This window comes from Saccoglossus kowalevskii, chromosome 2 (assembly GCF_978046115.1).
Source record: "Saccoglossus kowalevskii chromosome 2, keSacKowa6.1, whole genome shotgun sequence".
Taxonomy (NCBI): Eukaryota; Metazoa; Hemichordata; class Enteropneusta; family Harrimaniidae; genus Saccoglossus; species Saccoglossus kowalevskii.
The window spans coordinates 16,162,420-16,181,803 of record NC_140642.1 but is presented as its reverse complement, the minus strand read 5'-3'; the positions used below and the strand labels follow the sequence as shown (position 1 = coordinate 16,181,803).

Genomic DNA, 19,384 nt, shown 5'->3' with positions numbered 1-19,384 from the left:
TCCTTCTCCCTCCACCAGAATAAAATCTGGTTGGCTCCTCAACTATATCATTTTGCAGTGAGGCATCTGTTCTGACAATGACTGCTCTTTATCATGTATCTGTTAAGTATGGTACTCATGTGACAGCTTGTTTGTAGTTATTCTTTTGTTTTAATTTGAATGTGGTGACATATTTCTTTGACATATTTATAACTGATAGCTTATCACTGGTACAAGTGTGCAAGCTGATTGAATCATGATTATGAAAAACTAGAATATAATTTGTAAAAATATGAAATATTATTGCTCCCATATTTGTTGGAAGGGTAGTTTCAAAAAAAAAAAACTATTGTTTTTTTTTTGTCTGCAATATTTCGCAGGCAGTTATGTAAACTTTTTACCTCCCAAGATTTACAGTGATTGTCTGAGACATTCATACAGTCTCCCTGCTAGTAAACAAAGAACCAGTGACTCAGTTGTGGTAATGAATTCTTGGCATGGTATTAGTTTAACCACCATAGTTTTTATACATCCTGTTCTGTAGATTCCCAGGCCATGGTTCTTGTCTATCAACACAATATCATTCTGCACTGTCCCCACTGCTATTTACCCCAAACCAAGAGCAATTCTGAATATCCGATGACAGAGAAGCAAATGTAAGTGAGGCCCATCTCTCAAAATTCACTTCTTTGCTTTCTCTGCTCTGTCAGTGATGTGAGGAGGTATTTGTTGAAAACTACATCAACAAATGTATATCTTATACCATGAGATGAGATGTGATACCATTGTATCTAGGTTATTGGAATCGTAATATACTGAGCAGTTTTAATGACTAGCTTCTGATTTCATCATACTCTATGGAAGGAAGGAAAGAGCCAGGGAAGGAAGCATGTACCGGTAATACATGGTGAGAAATAGGAGAAAATCCACGTAGAGTTGCCCTGCAGCACATGCGTAATTAAACTATGTATGACTGTGGTTCTGGCTGTATAGTCTTAGAAAAGAATCACCATTACTTGTTTTAATGGAAATTTGTAATATGTAAATATATACAATTTCATTGGCTATAAAAGCCATTTGGTAAATGCTCTTTACCCATGAGTCTTTGTAGATTTCCTTCAGTCATTGGCTGATTTCCTGCCTTGCACCCATTAACGTTCTGTGATTGGTCAATTTTTTTTCAGCCGTCATTTCAAATATATAAAATATTTTATATAAAAAAACAGTCATGCCTTCATGGAATTCATTGTACTAGGATCTTATTGATTTTATTAATGCATACCAGTTACACATACAAAACATAAAGTGCATGATATTGACATTATCAACAACACTGCACCACGCAACACTACTCAACTCAACTGAAAGATAATTGCCCATTGCCTGTTAGACTAAAAATCTAATTACTTTTCATAATAAATTTTCTATACACTAGCTGATAGGCTTGTAATAATTCTGACTTGACTTGGGCTTTATTCCTACCTTTTGATTAGACATTTTTTTTTTTTGCAAAGCAGGAAGACAATTATGATTTCATTAAAATTCCCTGGAACTCAAATCACATTTTAGAAGTAACGTGTAGAATCGCTGGCCCAGTTAATGGCACATGAATCATTTCTGATTGTTTTCACTAACAGTACTTCTGCAGATGTTCTCTTCCAATTTCAGCCTACGGGTAGGATTGTCCCACTGGAAATCCCCCACTTCCATGCCTACATTCCCATTGCTACTTTACATAATACATGGATTAAAGTAACATTCCAGACACATTGCTAAAAGAAATTAAATACTTTACTGATAAAAAAAAAAATTGCAACTATATTAAAGCTGAGAGAAATTAATTTTTATGCAATTCCAGCAGAATTTAAAAAAGTTGTGAATAATAGTCAATAATCATTTAAATTTAAAAAAAAAACACATTGCACATAGATTTAATCAAAATTTATACTTTTGTTTAATGGAAGAACTCAATCTTAACATAGAAAGATTGTTGCAACCTTGCCTGCCTGATCTTCAATTCAGTCTTTAATAAAGTAATTCATATTCATTGTTTTGAACACTGATAAACACCAGCATTAATGCTCTGGTATCATGCTTATAAAAAGTACATATATAGATTAACTTATTCTGAGGCAACCTTCTCACATCACTACAACATATGCAGAAGAAGGTTGCTATGACTACTTTATTATGTAATCATTTTCTTTATATACTATTTAAATCAAATCAATTAATGTGAGCAGTGAAGCTTTTGGTTTTAACATTAGAAAACATGGACTTTAAAGTAAGGTTTCTGATAACTTACACAATTTTTGGTTCCCTGAGTATACCGTACTTGAGATTTCACACAGTTTTTTGATGCCCGATCTCTTGCACTCTGTGAGTTTTCGATTGGTCTGTCCCTTTCTTTGCCTGTGTGGTCAGGCAGGTTTTAGATGCTCTATCTCTAGACCTGCTTCAGTTTTCTTTCATTCATTCTTTACCTTGCCCATGGGCTCATTGAATTTTTAGATGCACAGTCTTTTGTACTTTTGCACTCCTTGCGCTTTTAATTGACTCGTCTCTAAAACTTGTATTTTGTACTTGCCTAATTTTAAATTCCTGATTTCTAACATTTTGCAATTTTTTTAGTTTTAATTAATGCATCTCTAATGCCAATTCTTTTATGTTATCATTTAGTCAGCCCTTATGATATGCCCTTCTCCCTGTACTTTCCCTAACATCTTGCATGCTTTTCTCTGCTTTCTATATTGGTCCATCCCTTTCCTAGCTCATACTTGGAGTTTGCTTTGATGCCCTTCAAAAATACAGAATTTCCCCATATACTATTCCTATAGGAAAAGTCAATTTTATTAATTTTAATTGCCCTCTGAACTACAAGTTCAAGTTCAAGTCTTGTTATTGTTACATCATACTCTTCTTGATATTGATTTCTGATGTTCTATTCTATAGATTGTCAGTTCCTATCTTTTTTCAGCTTGTCTATTGGTGACTTTGATTGAGTATTTACTGAACTGATGCCATTAATATCAATTTACTAATCTGAGAATAAATAAACCTGTGCAATTAATCTAATAATATAAAAACTGTTTTTATTTTCAATGTGTGTTTGAACTAAAATTATCCTGAATACAGAGTTTTTGTTGAAATCCTAAGTATTAAACTACATAATGGTGGAAACCATTGTAATATAATTATAAGAAAAACAGTCAAAGCCGTAGTTTCTTAAACTTTTTCATTTGAAATTGTACATTGTTGTTGAAAAGCGTTTTCACATATGCTGCCAACAATTGATGTCACAAGTTGGTTTCTCAAACCCCTAGGAGAAAGTAAGGTGGTGAAGAAAAAATTACCTTTATTTTCATTAGTTTATTTTATATGAAATTAATATAATCAATATGCCATAGTATCTATACTTTAGAGATTATTAAGAATTTAATACAATGCAACTAAAACTATAGATTGTTAATAATAAAATCTCCATTATCTTTGCAACGAAAATAAACTGAAAATCTATTTGATGCTTCACTGTCCACGGACACCGTGAGTAAATACAACATGTATTTATTATACAGCTTAAAAAGAAAATTTGTCTCAATAACTGACACCAGGATACAATCCATCAATTGACTTCTCAAATTTAAATGTGAATCTTTATACCTTACTCACCACATGAATTAATATTACATGTCCTTATGTATTATTTATTTTGATATTTATCAATTTATTTTTTCCTTCACCCATAATCTGAAAGGTTAAATAGAGTTTTTACAGGGCACATGCCTCAACTGAAACATTTATATTCTGTGATATTGTGTAACAGACCAAGAAATTTGTGACAAAAAAATTACAATTTATTACCATTTGTGAGGTTTAATTGTGCTGACAGGATTGTGTTATGTAACATGCACATTCAGCCTACTGCGTTGTATTACAATCAACTCTGTTGGCCATAATTGTGTGGTCACAATCTAGATGGCAAGGATTCAGTGCGTGCCTGACTCGCTGTCATATTCAACTCCATTGGCTAAACCTGTGACATTTATAAGGGCATCTATGAAGCTGCTCTCCAATCAACAACTGCAAACTAGAAGACAGCTATTTTGAGTTGCGTCAATAACATAGAAATGCACAGTATTTCAATATGCAATAACTTACTTAACCATTCTTTCATGCAGGAAATCAATGGTTATATTTAAGCTTGGCCACTGCTAGTTCTGGAAATGAAACTGACAGGGACAATTCATGTTTAACCATATTCCATGCAGTTGTATCTTGAGAATGGGTTTATTTTTATGCACGACAAAGGGATGTGCAATCCAGTATTGTGGTTCACCTTCTTTACCAAGCTTATTTGCAACAATGTATCCTGAACTTTTCTGTTTGAACTTGTCCAAACATAAAAAACGGAAAAATATATTTGTAAATGGTGGGGTCATGCAGTATTAAGCATCAATGCATTTGATGATTTGCATATTTTATTTTAAGTTGATTCAATATTTCCTTCATTATTTGGCAGCTGTGATTAAACTTGGTCATTGTGTTAACAAATTAACAAGCCATGCATGGCACAGTCCCCGTTAGTTATCGAATTTAAGATACATAGTTTTGTTTATAGTAATATTGCTGGAATATAACCATGTCAGGAATATGATTATGATGATTTTTTTAACATTAAAATGATTGACATATGTATCTGATCGTCAAACAAGTACTTGTCCATATTGAGAGATATTGCTCTGGAACAACATTCAAAATCAGCCATTTTGAATACATGTATATATATATAACATGATGTATAACGAATATATAAAATTTGAGCATAATCAGTCAAAGCATGTCAGAGATATGGCTCCAGAGGCACAATCATTAAAACAAAATGGCCACCAGTCAGCCATTTTGAATCCGATCTGAAAAATAAAATGACGTGCACCAGGAACTTGTAATGTCTAATGTATGTTACAAGTTTGAACAAAATCCATCTGTAAACAGCCGAGAAATGCTCGATTTTGATGATTTTTTAGCACAAAAATGGCCACCATTCTGCCATCTTGAATCAGATCGTGAAACAAATTGCATATTTATAATATAATGTATGATGTATGTGTAAAGTTTGCTTACAATTGGTCCAGGCATTTCTATGATAAAGGTTCGGACGCACGCACAAATGCACAAGGGTCAATACTAAAAAGTGGAGATAGTATATTTCACTAGTTCTCAATTAATTGAGCATTTGTTCTTTATGTGGAAGATATTTTGTCATGTAATTTAGGTAGAGCACAAGCTACAGCCCAGAGTGATGTACTGGTAATCAGGTGCAGCGTAAACTACATCCTAGCCAGAATGATGTAGTAATTAGGTGCAGCATAAGCTACATCCTATCCAGAGAGATGTAGTAATCAGGTGCAGTGTAAACTACATCCTAGCCAAAATGATGTAGTAATTAGGTGCAGTGTAAGTTACATTCTAGCCAGAGTGATCTAGAAATTAGGTGCAGTGTAAGTTACATCCTAGCCAGAGTGATGTAGTAATTAGGTGCAGCATAAGCTACATCCTAGCCAGAGTGATGTAGTAATTAGGTGCAGCATAAGCTACATCCTATCCAGAGAGATGTAGTAATCAGGTGCAGTGTAAACTACATCCTAGCCAAAATGATGTAGTAATTAGGTGCAGTGTAAGTTACATTCTAGCCAGAGTGATCTAGAAATTAGGTGCAGTGTAAGTTACATCCTAGCCAGAGAGATGTAGTAATCAGGTGCAGCGTAAGCTACATCCTAGCCAGAGTGATGTAGTAATTAGGTGCAGCATAAGCTACATCCTAGCCAGACTGATGTAGTAATTAGGTGCAGCATAAGCTACATCCTATTCAGAGGGATGTAGTAATCAGGTGCAGTGTAAACTACATCCTAGCCAAAATGATGTAGTAATTAGGTGCAGTGTAAGTTACATTCTAGCCAGAGTGATCTAGAAATTAGGTGCAGTGTAAGTTACATTCTAGCCAGAGTGATCTAGAAATTAGGTGCAGCGTAAGCTACATCCTAGCCAGAGTGATGTAGTAATTAGGTGCAGCATAAGCTACATCCTAGCCAGAGTGATGTAGTAATTAGGTGCAGCATAAGCTACATCCTATCCAGAGAGATGTAGTAATCAGGTGCAGTGTAAACTACATCCTAGCCAAAATGATGTAGTAATTAGGTGCAGTGTAAGTTACATTCTAGCCAGAGTGATCTAGAAATTAGGTGCAGTGTAAGTTACATCCTAGCCAGAGAGATGTAGTAATCAGGTGCAGCGTAAGCTACATCCTAGCCAGAGTGATGTAGTAATTAGGTGCAGCATAAGCTACATCCTAGCCAGAGTGATGTAGTAATTAGGTCCAGTGTAAGTTACATCCTAGCCAGAATGATGTAGTAATTAGGTCCAGTGTAAGCTACATCCTAGCCAGAGTGATCTAGAAATTAGGTGCAGCATAAACTACATCCTAGCCAGAGTGATGTAGTAATTAGGCACAGCATAAACTACATCTTAGCCAGAGAGATGTAGTAATCAGGTGCAGTGTAAACTACATCGTAGCCAGAATGATGTAGTAGTTAGGTGCAGTGTAAGTTACATCTTAGCCAGAGTGATGTAGTAATTAAGTCCAGTGTAAGCTACATCCTAGCCAGAGTGATCTAGAAATTAGGTGCAGCATAAACTACATCCTAGCCAGAGTGATGTAGTAATTAGGCACAGCATAAACTACATCTTAGCCAGAGAGATGTAGTAATCAGGTGCAGTGTAAACTACATCCTAGCCAGAATGATGTAGTAATTAGGTGCAGTGTAAGTTACATCTTAGCCAGAATGATGTAGTAATTAGGTGCAGTGTAAGTTACATCTTAGCCAGAATGATGTAGTAATTAGGTCCAGTGTAAGCTACATCCTAGCCAGAGTGATCTAGAAATTAGGTGCAGCATAAACTACATCCTAGCCAGAGTGATGTAGTAATTAGGCACAGCATAAACTACATCTTAGCCAGAGAGATGTAGTAATCAGGTGCAGTGTAAACTACATCCTAGCCAGAATGATGTAGTAATTAGGTGCAGTGTAAGTTGCATCCTAGCCAGAGTGATGTAGTAATTAGGCACAGCATAAACTACATCTTAGCCAGAGAGATGTAGTAATCAGGTGCAGTGTAAACTACATCCTAGCCAGAGTGATGTAGTAATCAGGTGCAGTGTAAACTACATCCTAGCCAAAATGATGTAGTAATTAGGTGCAGTGTAAGTTACATTCTAGCCAGAGTGATCTAGAAATTAGGTGCAGTGTAAGTTACATCCTAGCCAGAGAGATGTAGTAATCAGGTGCAGCGTAAGCTACATCCTAGCCAGAGTGATGTAGTAATTAGGTGCAGCATAAGCTACATCCTAGCCAGAGTGATGTAGTAATTAGGTCCAGTGTAAGTTACATCCTAGCCAGAATGATGTAGTAATTAGGTCCAGTGTAAGCTACATCCTAGCCAGAGTGATCTAGAAATTAGGTGCAGCATAAACTACATCCTAGCCAGAGTGATGTAGTAATTAGGCACAGCATAAACTACATCTTAGCCAGAGAGATGTAGTAATCAGGTGCAGTGTAAACTACATCCTAGCCAGAATGATGTAGTAATTAGGTGCAGTGTAAGTTACATCTTAGCCAGAGTGATGTAGTAATTAGGTCCAGTGTAAGCTACATCCTAGCCAGAGTGATCTAGAAATTAGGTGCAGCATAAACTACATCCTAGCCAGAGTGATGTAGTAATTAGGCACAGCATAAACTACATCTTAGCCAGAGAGATGTAGTTAATCAGGTGCAGTGTAAACTACATCCTAGCCAGAATGATGTAGTAATTAGGTGCAGTGTAAGTTACATCTTAGCCAGAATGATGTAGTAATTAGGTGCAGTGTAAGTTACATCTTAGCCAGAATGATGTAGTAATTAGGTCCAGTGTAAGCTACATCCTAGCCAGAGTGATGTAGTAATTAGGTGCAGCATAAGCTACATCCTATCCAGAGAGATGTAGTAATCAGGTGCAGTGTAAACTACATCCTAGCCAAAATGATGTAGTAATTAGGTGCAGTGTAAGTTACATTCTAGCCAGAGTGATCTAGAAATTAGGTGCAGTGTAAGTTACATCCTAGCCAGAGAGATGTAGTAATCAGGTGCAGCGTAAGCTACATCCTAGCCAGAGTGATGTAGTAATTAGGTGCAGCATAAGCTACATCCTAGCCAGAGTGATGTAGTAATTAGGTCCAGTGTAAGTTACATCCTAGCCAGAATGATGTAGTAATTAGGTTCAGTGTAAGCTACATCCTAGCCAGAGTGATCTAGAAATTAGGTGCAGCATAAACTACATCCTAGCCAGAGTGATGTAGTAATTAGGCACAGCATAAACTACATCTTAGCCAGAGAGATGTAGTAATCAGGTGCAGTGTAAACTACATCCTAGCCAGAATGATGTAGTAATTAGGTGCAGTGTAAGTTACATCTTAGCCAGAGTGATGTAGTAATTAGGTCCAGTGTAAGCTACATCCTAGCCAGAGTGATCTAGAAATTAGGTGCAGCATAAACTACATCCTAGCCAGAGTGATGTAGTAATTAGGCACAGCATAAACTACATCTTAGCCAGAGAGATGTAGTAATCAGGTGCAGTGTAAACTACATCCTAGCCAGAATGATGTAGTAATTAGGTGCAGTGTAAGTTACATCTTAGCCAGAATGATGTAGTAATTAGGTGCAGTGTAAGTTACATCTTAGCCAGAATGATGTAGTAATTAGGTCCAGTGTAAGCTACATCCTAGCCAGAGTGATCTAGAAATTAGGTGCAGCATAAACTACATCCTAGCCAGAGTGATGTAGTAATTAGGCACAGCATAAACTACATCTTAGCCAGAGAGATGTAGTAATCAGGTGCAGTGTAAACTACATCCTAGCCAGAATGATGTAGTAATTAGGTGCAGTGTAAGTTACATCCTAGCTAGAGGGATGTAGTAATTAGGTGCAGCATAAACTACATCCTAGCCAGAATGATGTAGTACTTAGGTGCAGTGTAAGTTACATCCTAGCCAGAGTGATGTAGTAATTAGGTGCAGCATAAACTACATCCTAGCCAGAGTGATCTAGAAATTAGGTGCAGCATAAACTACATCCTATCCAGAGTGCTGTAGTAATTAGGTGCAGTGTAAGCTACATCTTAGCCAGAGTGATGTAGTAATCAGGTGCAGTGTAAACTACATCCTAGCCAGAATGATGTAGTAATTAGGTGCAGTGTAAGTTACATCCTAGCCAGAGTGATGTAGTAATTAGGTGCAGCATAAACTACATCCTAGCCAGAATGATGTAGTAATTAGGTGCAGCATAAACTACATCCTAGCCAAAATGATGTAGTAATTAGGTGCAGTGTAAGTTACATCCTAGCCAGAGTGATGTAGTAATTAGGTGCAGCATAAACTACATCCTAGCCAGAATGATGTAGTAATTAGGTGCAGTGTAAGTTACATCCTAGCCAGAGTGATGTAGTAATTAGGTGCAGCATAAGCTACATCCTAGCCAGAGTGATGTAGTAATTAGGTCCAGTGTAAGTTACATCCTAGCCAGAATGATGTAGTAATTAGGTTCAGTGTAAGCTACATCCTAGCCAGAGTGATCTAGAAATTAGGTGCAGCATAAACTACATCCTAGCCAGAGTGATGTAGTAATTAGGCACAGCATAAACTACATCTTAGCCAGAGAGATGTAGTAATCAGGTGCAGTGTAAACTACATCCTAGCCAGAATGATGTAGTAATTAGGTGCAGTGTAAGTTACATCTTAGCCAGAGTGATGTAGTAATTAGGTCCAGTGTAAGCTACATCCTAGCCAGAGTGATCTAGAAATTAGGTGCAGCATAAACTACATCCTAGCCAGAGTGATGTAGTAATTAGGCACAGCATAAACTACATCTTAGCCAGAGAGATGTAGTAATCAGGTGCAGTGTAAACTACATCCTAGCCAGAATGATGTAGTAATTAGGTGCAGTGTAAGTTACATCTTAGCCAGAATGATGTAGTAATTAGGTGCAGTGTAAGTTACATCTTAGCCAGAATGATGTAGTAATTAGGTCCAGTGTAAGCTACATCCTAGCCAGAGTGATCTAGAAATTAGGTGCAGCATAAACTACATCCTAGCCAGAGTGATGTAGTAATTAGGCACAGCATAAACTACATCTTAGCCAGAGAGATGTAGTAATCAGGTGCAGTGTAAACTACATCCTAGCCAGAATGATGTAGTAATTAGGTGCAGTGTAAGTTACATCCTAGCCAGAGGGATGTAGTAATTAGGTGCAGCATAAACTACATCCTAGCCAGAATGATGTAGTACTTAGGTGCAGTGTAAGTTACATCCTAGCCAGAGTGATGTAGTAATTAGGTGCAGCATAAACTACATCCTAGCCAGAGTGATCTAGAAATTAGGTGCAGCATAAACTACATCCTATCCAGAGTGCTGTAGTAATTAGGTGCAGTGTAAGCTACATCTTAGCCAGAGTGATGTAGTAATCAGGTGCAGTGTAAACTACATCCTAGCCAGAATGATGTAGTAATTAGGTGCAGTGTAAGTTACATCCTAGCCAGAGTGATGTAGTAATTAGGTGCAGCATAAACTACATCCTAGCCAGAATGATGTAGTAATTAGGTGCAGCATAAACTACATCCTAGCCAAAATGATGTAGTAATTAGGTGCAGTGTAAGTTACATCCTAGCCAGAGTGATGTAGTAATTAGGTGCAGCATAAACTACATCCTAGCCAGAATGATGTAGTAATTAGGTGCAGTGTAAGTTACATCCTAGCCAGAGTGATGTAGTAATTAGGTGCAGCATAAACTACATCCTAGCCAGAATGATGTAGTAATTAGGTGCAGTGTAAGTTACATCCTAGCCAGAATGATGTAGTAATTAGGTGCAGTGTAAGTTACATCCTAGCCAGAATGATGCAGTAATTAGGTGCAGCATAAACTACATCCTATCCAGAGTGCTGTAGTAATTAGGTGCAGTGTAAGCTACATCCTAGCCAGAGTGATGTAGTAATTAGGTGCAGCATAAGCTACATCCTAGCCAGAATGATGTAGTAATTAGGTGCAGCGTAAGCTAAAAAAATCACCAGATTCCAACTTCTGAAGGCAGATTTTGTCAGTTTTTACAACTACAAGGCAGCAAAAGAAGGTTAGTCAGAACATCCAATACTCATTGACACCACTATCTCCCTCAAGTAAATTCTGCACTCAGTAGATGGCAATATTATTAAATAGTTATTGAAAAACTGCTTGAATTAAGCCTTGGAACTCAGAATCTGTTAATTTTTTAGCTCCGCTGTCGACTTTGTCGAGCGGAGTTTATCATATGAGTGATTGTCTGTCGTCGTCGTCCGTGTCAATGTTTTACTTTTTCGACTTCTTCTTGAAAACTACAAGCCTGAATGCTTTCATACTTGGTGTATATGTACCTTGGGTAGACCTCTCTCAGATTTGTTCATTTTCTGATGATATCTTCAATTCTCTAATTTTGGTGAATATTTTTGTATTTTTTTGTAAAAAGTGATATTTTCAACTTCTTGTTAAAAACTGCAAATCCAATTGCGTTGATATCACATATATAGGTACTACATGTGGACCTCTCTCAGATTTGTTCATTTTGTAATGATATCTTTAATTCTCTAATTTTGGTGAATATTTTTGTAATTTTTTGTAAAAAGTGATATTTTCAACTTCTTGTTAAAAACCAAAAATTCAATTGCTTTGATATTACATATATAGATACTACATGTAGACCTTTCACAGATTTGTTCATTTCGTGATGATATCTTTAATTCTCTAATTTTGGTGAATATTTTTGTAATTTTTTGTAAAAGTGATATTTTCGACTTCTTGTTGAAAACCGCAAGTCCAATTGCTTTGATATTACATATATAGGTACTACATGTGGAACTCTCTCAGATTTGTTCATTTCATAATGATATCTTCAAATCTCTAATTTTGGTGAATATTTTTGTAATTTTTTGTAAAAAGTGATATTTTCAACTTCTTGTTAAAAACCGCAAGTCCAATTGCTTTGATATTACATATATAGGTACTACATGTGGACCTCTCTCAGATTTGTTAATTTTGTAATGATATCTTTAATTCTCTAATTTTGGTGAATATTTTTGTAATTTTTTGTAAAAAGTGATATTTTCAACTTCTTGTTAAAAACCGCAAGTCCAATTGCTTTGATGTTACGTATATAGGTACTACATGTGGAATTCTCTCAGATTTGTTCATTTTCTAATGATATCTTTAATTCTCTAATTTTGGTGAATATTTTTGTAATTTTTGGTAAAAAGTTATATTTTCGACTTCTTGTTAAAAACCGCAAGTCTAATTGCTTTGATATTACATATATAGGTACCGGGGGGTACTACATGTGGACCTCTCTCAGATTTGTTCATTTTCTAATGATATCTTTAATTCTCTAATTTTGGTGAATATTTTTGTCATTTTTGGTAAAAAGTGATATTTTCGACTTCTTGTTAAAAACCGCAAGTCCAATTGCTTTGATATTACATATATAGGTACTACATGTGGAATTCTCTCAGATTTGTTCATTTTGTAATGATATCTTTAATTTTCTAATTTTGGTGAATATTTTTGTCATTTTTGGTAAAAAGTGATATTTTCGACTTCTTGTTAAAAACCGCAAGTCCAATTGCTTTGATGTTACATATATAGGTACTACATGTGGACCTCTCTCAGATTTGTTCATTTTCTAATGATATCTTCTGTTCTTTAATTGCCATGTGCATTGCTAACAGCGGAGCTATCTCAGCCGACAGGCTGCTTGTTTATTCATCTTGAGTAAAAAAATACGTCTTTGTTACATAACTGTTGAAGAATTGTTATTTTTTTCTTTCTTAAATTGGCAAGGTCTGAGATGTCCTTTCCTAACTTCTATCTGTACTTGTACACGCTTTTACTGACTGACTTGTGTACCCCATGAATTGTTTGTACTCACTATTGTTATGCAAATGTGACCAGTCATGTGACACCATGTCGTGTAACATTGGGGCTTGGAATTAGCTGTAACCCTAAGGCATATAGAAGATTAGGAACCAATTCTAGGGCTAGCAATTTTCAAAATTATTATTAACAAGATAAACTGTTAGATTGATATACCAGATTATCTTCAAAATGGATGCGTGTTCTACATTTCACAATGACATTAATTTATTAGTATTTGCATTTCTGTGGCTGCATGTACTAACAAGACCTGATATATAGCACCAAATATTACCATGGAGTAACCACCAGCTGTTATAACCCAGTTAATCTTGCAAGTACTCTTATGAACATAGATAATCTGCTCCTTTTAGGCAACAAATGGATGATAACACCAGCATTGTAGAAAGGTCCCCAATATTCACAACACTGGGATGCAGAGATATATATTCAATGTATATCTATATTGGTGGGAAAACCAAGACCAATTACAAGTTATTATCATCGGAATAGTTTTATGTCTTGTTGTTGTAATTACAAATCATAGAGGAAATTCATTTTTTTTACCAGTATATGAGAGAAGACAAATGTAAATGTTGAAGGCTACCTGTCAGTTTTCTCATATATATTCATAGTCTGAAGTTACTGTCATATCACTCATCATGGAGTAATACAAATATTGACAAATCAAATTAAAACAAAATCAATAACATCGGTAATTAGAGATTTTTCTATTTGAAATTGGAACAAGTTTGTTCCTCCCAAAAAGGTCACATCTAGAGTGGGGGTGCTGCATATGCTGGGATGATGTAGAAAGCTTTGAAATCGCTGTCTGAATCTCATTTCACTCCACTAGAAATATACATTATGTTACATTACTCTAATTTGCATAGAAGATTGATGGTCTCAGTAGCAGATAAGCGGCACACATGTGTGCAGATGCGATGTGTTCCTTTTTAGAACTTTTAAAAAATTAGGCAGAGGGCAAGGTGGCCATTGTTTGGCAGATGTCAGATTGTTTTCTGTTGTAGATAAAACAGCGTATCTGTTCCAGGTATCAATTGTTGTGTTTACCAAATGTTACTGAATCGGCGCCACAGCTTTATGTGCTATTAAAACCAATATGTGTAAAATTGTTATATTTGTGCTGTTTTCCTTTTTTTTTAATGCTCATTTTTCATAATGCCATGTGCTTACAATTTTGGATATTGATGTCAATATAAAACCTAAATAAATCGATCCTACTGTATTAAAATGAGAAACATTAAAATCAAATGCTTTCCCAGTCCACTGGATGTCCATAGATGCGCCTTTTTAAAATTGTCATTCTCCGTAGTGTAGTCTGATCATTAATCGAATGAAGAAATATTTATGATGAAATTTGAAAATATGCACTAGTCATGTACCATTTTATTTACTATAGTTTTCTATAAATATAACAAAGTGTTCAGCTGAACAATACAACTACATTGGAGATTGTTGACGGAAGGGGAGTTGTGGTACATTTGACTGATGGGGAATTATTTGCGGTCAGTTAGTGAGTGTCTCTGTTGTTAACTCAATTGTGTTTGTCAATTAAGACAATGTGATTTCTCAAAATTGAGTAATGAACAGATGGGTATATAGAATCAAATTTATAATTCTTCTTCATTTTGCATTGATATCCTCATGTTGTATGGTATGTGTAAAACTTTTTTGATTCATTTCTCATCTGTCGTTCTATATACACGGAGTGATGGAAGCTGTAAAAAAAGATAAATACCGTATTTTCTCTTTCAGGAGCACATACACTTTAAATTACAAAGGTGTTTCTATGATCAAAATAGGTAATATTTTAATGATTTGTATACAGCAAATGTGAATTTTTGGTTTATATGAACTGTTATTGGAGATGTGCTTCTAATAGAGCAAATACGGTACATAGAAAATGGTAATAGGTAAAAATAGTCCTTGGTATAATTGATCAATATAATTACCAACGTACAATTAACGGCTATCATTTTCTATATATTACATACACAGATTGTGTGCGGTTGTTTTGTTTTTTTAATCCTTGGTTTGATTTTATATTAGGGTTTTATGGAAAAGTCAAATTGCTATCAGATTTGTGGGTTTGGCATTCTATATTTACATATAATTTCAGTTATAGTTTTGTACTTTTATTATATACGACTGTGATGTTATCACAATAACTTTGCAATAAAAATAACAATGCATTGTGTTATCATGAGTGATGTTTTTACAGGGATCACCGTTAGAAATGAAACAGGATTATGGATTAGAAGGATTATATGGTGTTTTATTTTAGGCAGTTGTAACCTATATCCTGGCCCACCCAACTGATTAGAACACTTAAATATATCTCTTCCTACCCTCACTGTTCTAAGTACATGTACATAACTGACATCCCGGATGGACACCATTCGTAGATCAAAATTCTCTACAGTATTACCTGTACTTTCTGTGATGTTTCATACTTTTTTTTTTTGAATTATTGCTGTAGTTGCGAAGGTTTAAATATGATATTATTTTTTTTTTGTTCGTCCCAGTATTATTCATTCTATTTATGGAAAGATAAAAGTAAGTAAATTGTGAATGTTCCATTAACCTTGTCACCTTGTTTTAAATGTTGTAAACCCAAACATAAAATACTAATGGATCAGCCAAATGGTACAGCGATACTAAGTTAAAAAGGTTGCAGCTAGTGAAATATTTAGACAACATTGTTTGTTAAACTTTCCCACATGGTTTCAAATAATTTGCTAGTTTGTTTCTCCTCATATCAGCATACAAGCTGCGGGCATATTAGTTGTTACTGATTAAAGAGTACAGGCCTCTATAAAAGCTTATCACCTAAACCAAGTGTACTTGCTAGCACATTTGTCAGTATTAAACTTTACGTATAGTAAACATGCTGATACATGCTGTGTTGTAAAATATAACGTTACCTGTACTTTGTGTGTGCAGAAATGATTTGTCTTTCTCTATTATTATGACAAATTTATCACACTGTTAATAAACCAACCATTTTGTCAAAAAGTTAAATATATAGAAACTCAATATTGGTTTGTTTACCTTACAACTCATCAAATTTTTGCCTGATGTCAATAGGCTTCTTTCATTCTTTGATGTATAATACTGGTACGTTGGAAAATCTGTTCCTGTCAGCGTGCATCTTGCTAAATTTAGACAGTTTAACGCTGATCTGCATTCCCACTGTATTTTCACATGTCTGTCAGTCATTGATGTGTGGTTGTCAGCCCACCTTGTTAACAGACAGTACTGTGTGGGTGGGTGCGTATATGTGTGTGTGTGTGCGGCATGCAAGGGGTGCTTCAACCAGTGTGTCCCACCCTGAGCTCTATGGATATTGCATACTCAACAGTGTTTAGTATCTATGATATTTGAGTATTAACTGTAGGGGAAGCAGGAACAGTATATAACGGATGTTTCCTTGTTTTATTCATAAACTTTAGCCAGCTTTCATGTCAAATGGTGTCATTTCATCCTAGAAGTCTACATACAGGTATCAATGCAAACTAAAATTCCTAAAACTCATTTTTTCGTGTCCCATTATTACTTTTCCGTGTCTTTCAAATTTACAATAAAATTGCATGATATTTGTTTTTATTTTTTCAGATTTGGTCCTGGCATGGTAATATATTGGTTTGGTTTTATTGAAGAGCTTGATATCCATCGTGATAGGGGAATTCTTCTAAAAGAGGACTTTCCTGATGATGACATTGTCACTCTGCAAGATACATTTAAGTGAATGATGGCACTATTGGCAGTAAAACATTTTGACTTGCATCATTGATAGGATGATTACAAGTCAAAGGTGGTGGTGATGTCATCCATTATGCTAATCTGACTAGCGTATCTACCAAGATTGACATTTTGCTGCAAAAATAAAAAATTATGAATTTGATATAAAACAAAATCTGGAGCAGTTTTCTAATTCCTGTTGCTGATTTGACTTAACAAGTTGTTATATAACACTGGGTCATACCAATATTGGTTGGGGGTGTTCTGTTCAAATAAAATTGAATATTAGGGTAGTCATACAATATGTATAGAAAATCATTACCACTTCCTGGTACAGAACAGAATTCTATGCTAGGGAGTATAATTTGGCTTGATATTTCATTTGATAGTTTTTTTAGCTCCGCTGTTGACTTTGTCGAGCGGAGCTTATCATGTCCGGCGTCGTTGTCCGTGTCAATGTTTTACTTTTTCGACTTCTTCTTGAAAACTACAAGCCTGAATGCTTTGATACTTGGTGTATATGTACCTTGGGGAGACCTCTCTTAGGTTTGTTCATTTCATGTTGATATCTTCAATTCTCTAATTTTGGTGAATATTTTTGTCATTTTTGGTAAAAAGTGATATTTTCGACTTCTTGTTAAAAACCGCAAGTGCAATTGCTTTGATATTACATATATAGGTACTACATGTAGACCTTTCTCAGATTTGTTCATTTTGTGATGATATCTTTAATTTTCTAATTTTGGTGAATATTTTTGTAATTTTTGGTAAAAAGTGATATTTTCGACTTCTTGTTAAAAACCAAAAATTCAATTGCTTTGATATTACATATATAGATACTACATGTAGACCTTTCTCAGATTTGTTCATTTTGTGATGATATCTTCAATTCTCTAATTTTGGTGAATATTTTTGTAATTTTTGGTAAAAAGTGATATTTTCGACTTCTTGTTAAAAACTCTAAGTCCGATTGCTTTGACATTACATATATAGGTACTACATGTAGACCTTTCTCAGATTTGTTCATTTTGTGATGATATCTTCAATTCTCTAATGTTGGTGAATATTTTTGTCATTTTTGGTAAAAAGTGATATTTTCGACTTCTTGTTAAAAACCAAAAATTCAATTGCTTTGATATTACATATATAGATACTACATGTAGACCTTTCTCAGATTTGTTCATTTTGTGATGATATCTTCAATTCTCTAATTTTGGTGAATATTTTTGTAATTTTTGGTAAAAAGTGATATTTTCGACTTCTTGTTAAAAACTGTAAGTCCGATTGCTTTGACATTACATATATAGGTACTACATGTAGACCTTTCTCAGATTTGTTCATTTTGTGATGATATCTTCAATTCTCTAATGTTGGTGAATATTTTTGTAATTTTTGGTAAAAAGTGATATTTTCGACTTCTTGTTAAAAACCAAAAATTCAATTGCTTTGATATTACATATATAGATACTACATGTAGACCTTTCACAGATTTGTTCATTTCGTGATGATATCTTCAATTCTCTAATTTTGGTGAATATTTTTGTCATTTTTGGTAAAAAGTGATAGTTTTACATGTCATAAATAGCCCCATGAGGTGCTGTATTTTATTCAGGTATACTATGAAGATGTGAACTGACTGCTCACTTTTTTGAAACCATTTCAACTTATTGCTAACATTCTTGACAATATATTAAACTTTTTCATGTTTACTGGTACTGAGTCACCTGTTATTAAACTTAAAATTACACAATAGACAGTAATTCAGTTTTCTGTTGTAAAAATATTTTGTTTTTATACATGACGAGTCACTCGATACATCTTACAGACTGTCCTAGATACCATAGTTTGGATAGTTCCAAGACTTAAACTAACCCCCATGGGATCTGGATGAAGGCTATCCACAATAAATAAAGTTTAAAGAAACAAATAAAACATGAAAGAAATAACTTGAAGTTGCATTAGCTTTTATTGACTTGTGGTGGGTGTTTGTGACATGTGACCTGAATGTGCACGTAATTAATCATTTGTGTTCCACACCTTAATGTATTGTGATTTGTTCTGATGGAATTAACACTACTGGGTGTGTGTATGCTATATTTCTTTGCTACCGCAACACTCATTTTGGTTCAGTATTAATATAAATAAATTAACAACAAAATTCAGCTGTTGGTCCTTTAACTTGTGGTGTTTGTAAAGCGTGCAAATGTTAAACAAACCACTCACAAGTTGTCAAGAAGTATGTCCATCTTGTATTGTTGATCCAAATCAATTATAGGACAAGCTGTTTGATTGGTTCCCACAGATTGGCTATTTCGCTATCTGTTTAAAGAAAGCATTGAAAGTGTATTTCACTGTAGATTTTTGTGGTAACCATAAGGTGCTGCAGAGAGGCTGTGGTTAATGCTTTACACTTACAGCTATGTCCATAAATCCTGACCTCTACCTGCTGAGTGTGAATGATTTAAAAAAATTGGCACTGAATTAACAATTATGACATGCTCTTTTAATAATGTGGATCCAAGGTAATTGAGATGCCGAAAATGAAATTCAGACTTTTTCAGAAATAAGAATCTGAATGGAAAATTGCAACATGTTTTATTGTATCTTACTTGTATTTCATA

General features: G+C 34.8%; 1 protein-coding gene across 1 annotated transcript in view; it reads left to right on the top strand.

Annotated features, from left to right (window-relative positions):
• Window positions 1–17,380, top strand: part of LOC102808655 (CDAN1-interacting nuclease 1-like) — an 84,393-nt gene extending 67,013 nt beyond the window's left edge. Inside the window, exon 11 of the mRNA XM_085506567.1 lies at window positions 16,638–17,380. Within this exon, the coding sequence (XP_085362693.1) occupies window positions 16,638–16,770 (133 nt within the window). The 3' untranslated portion in view covers window positions 16,771–17,380. The remainder of the gene's footprint in view (window positions 1–16,637) is intronic.
• The last annotated feature ends 2,004 nt before the right edge of the window (window positions 17,381–19,384 follow it).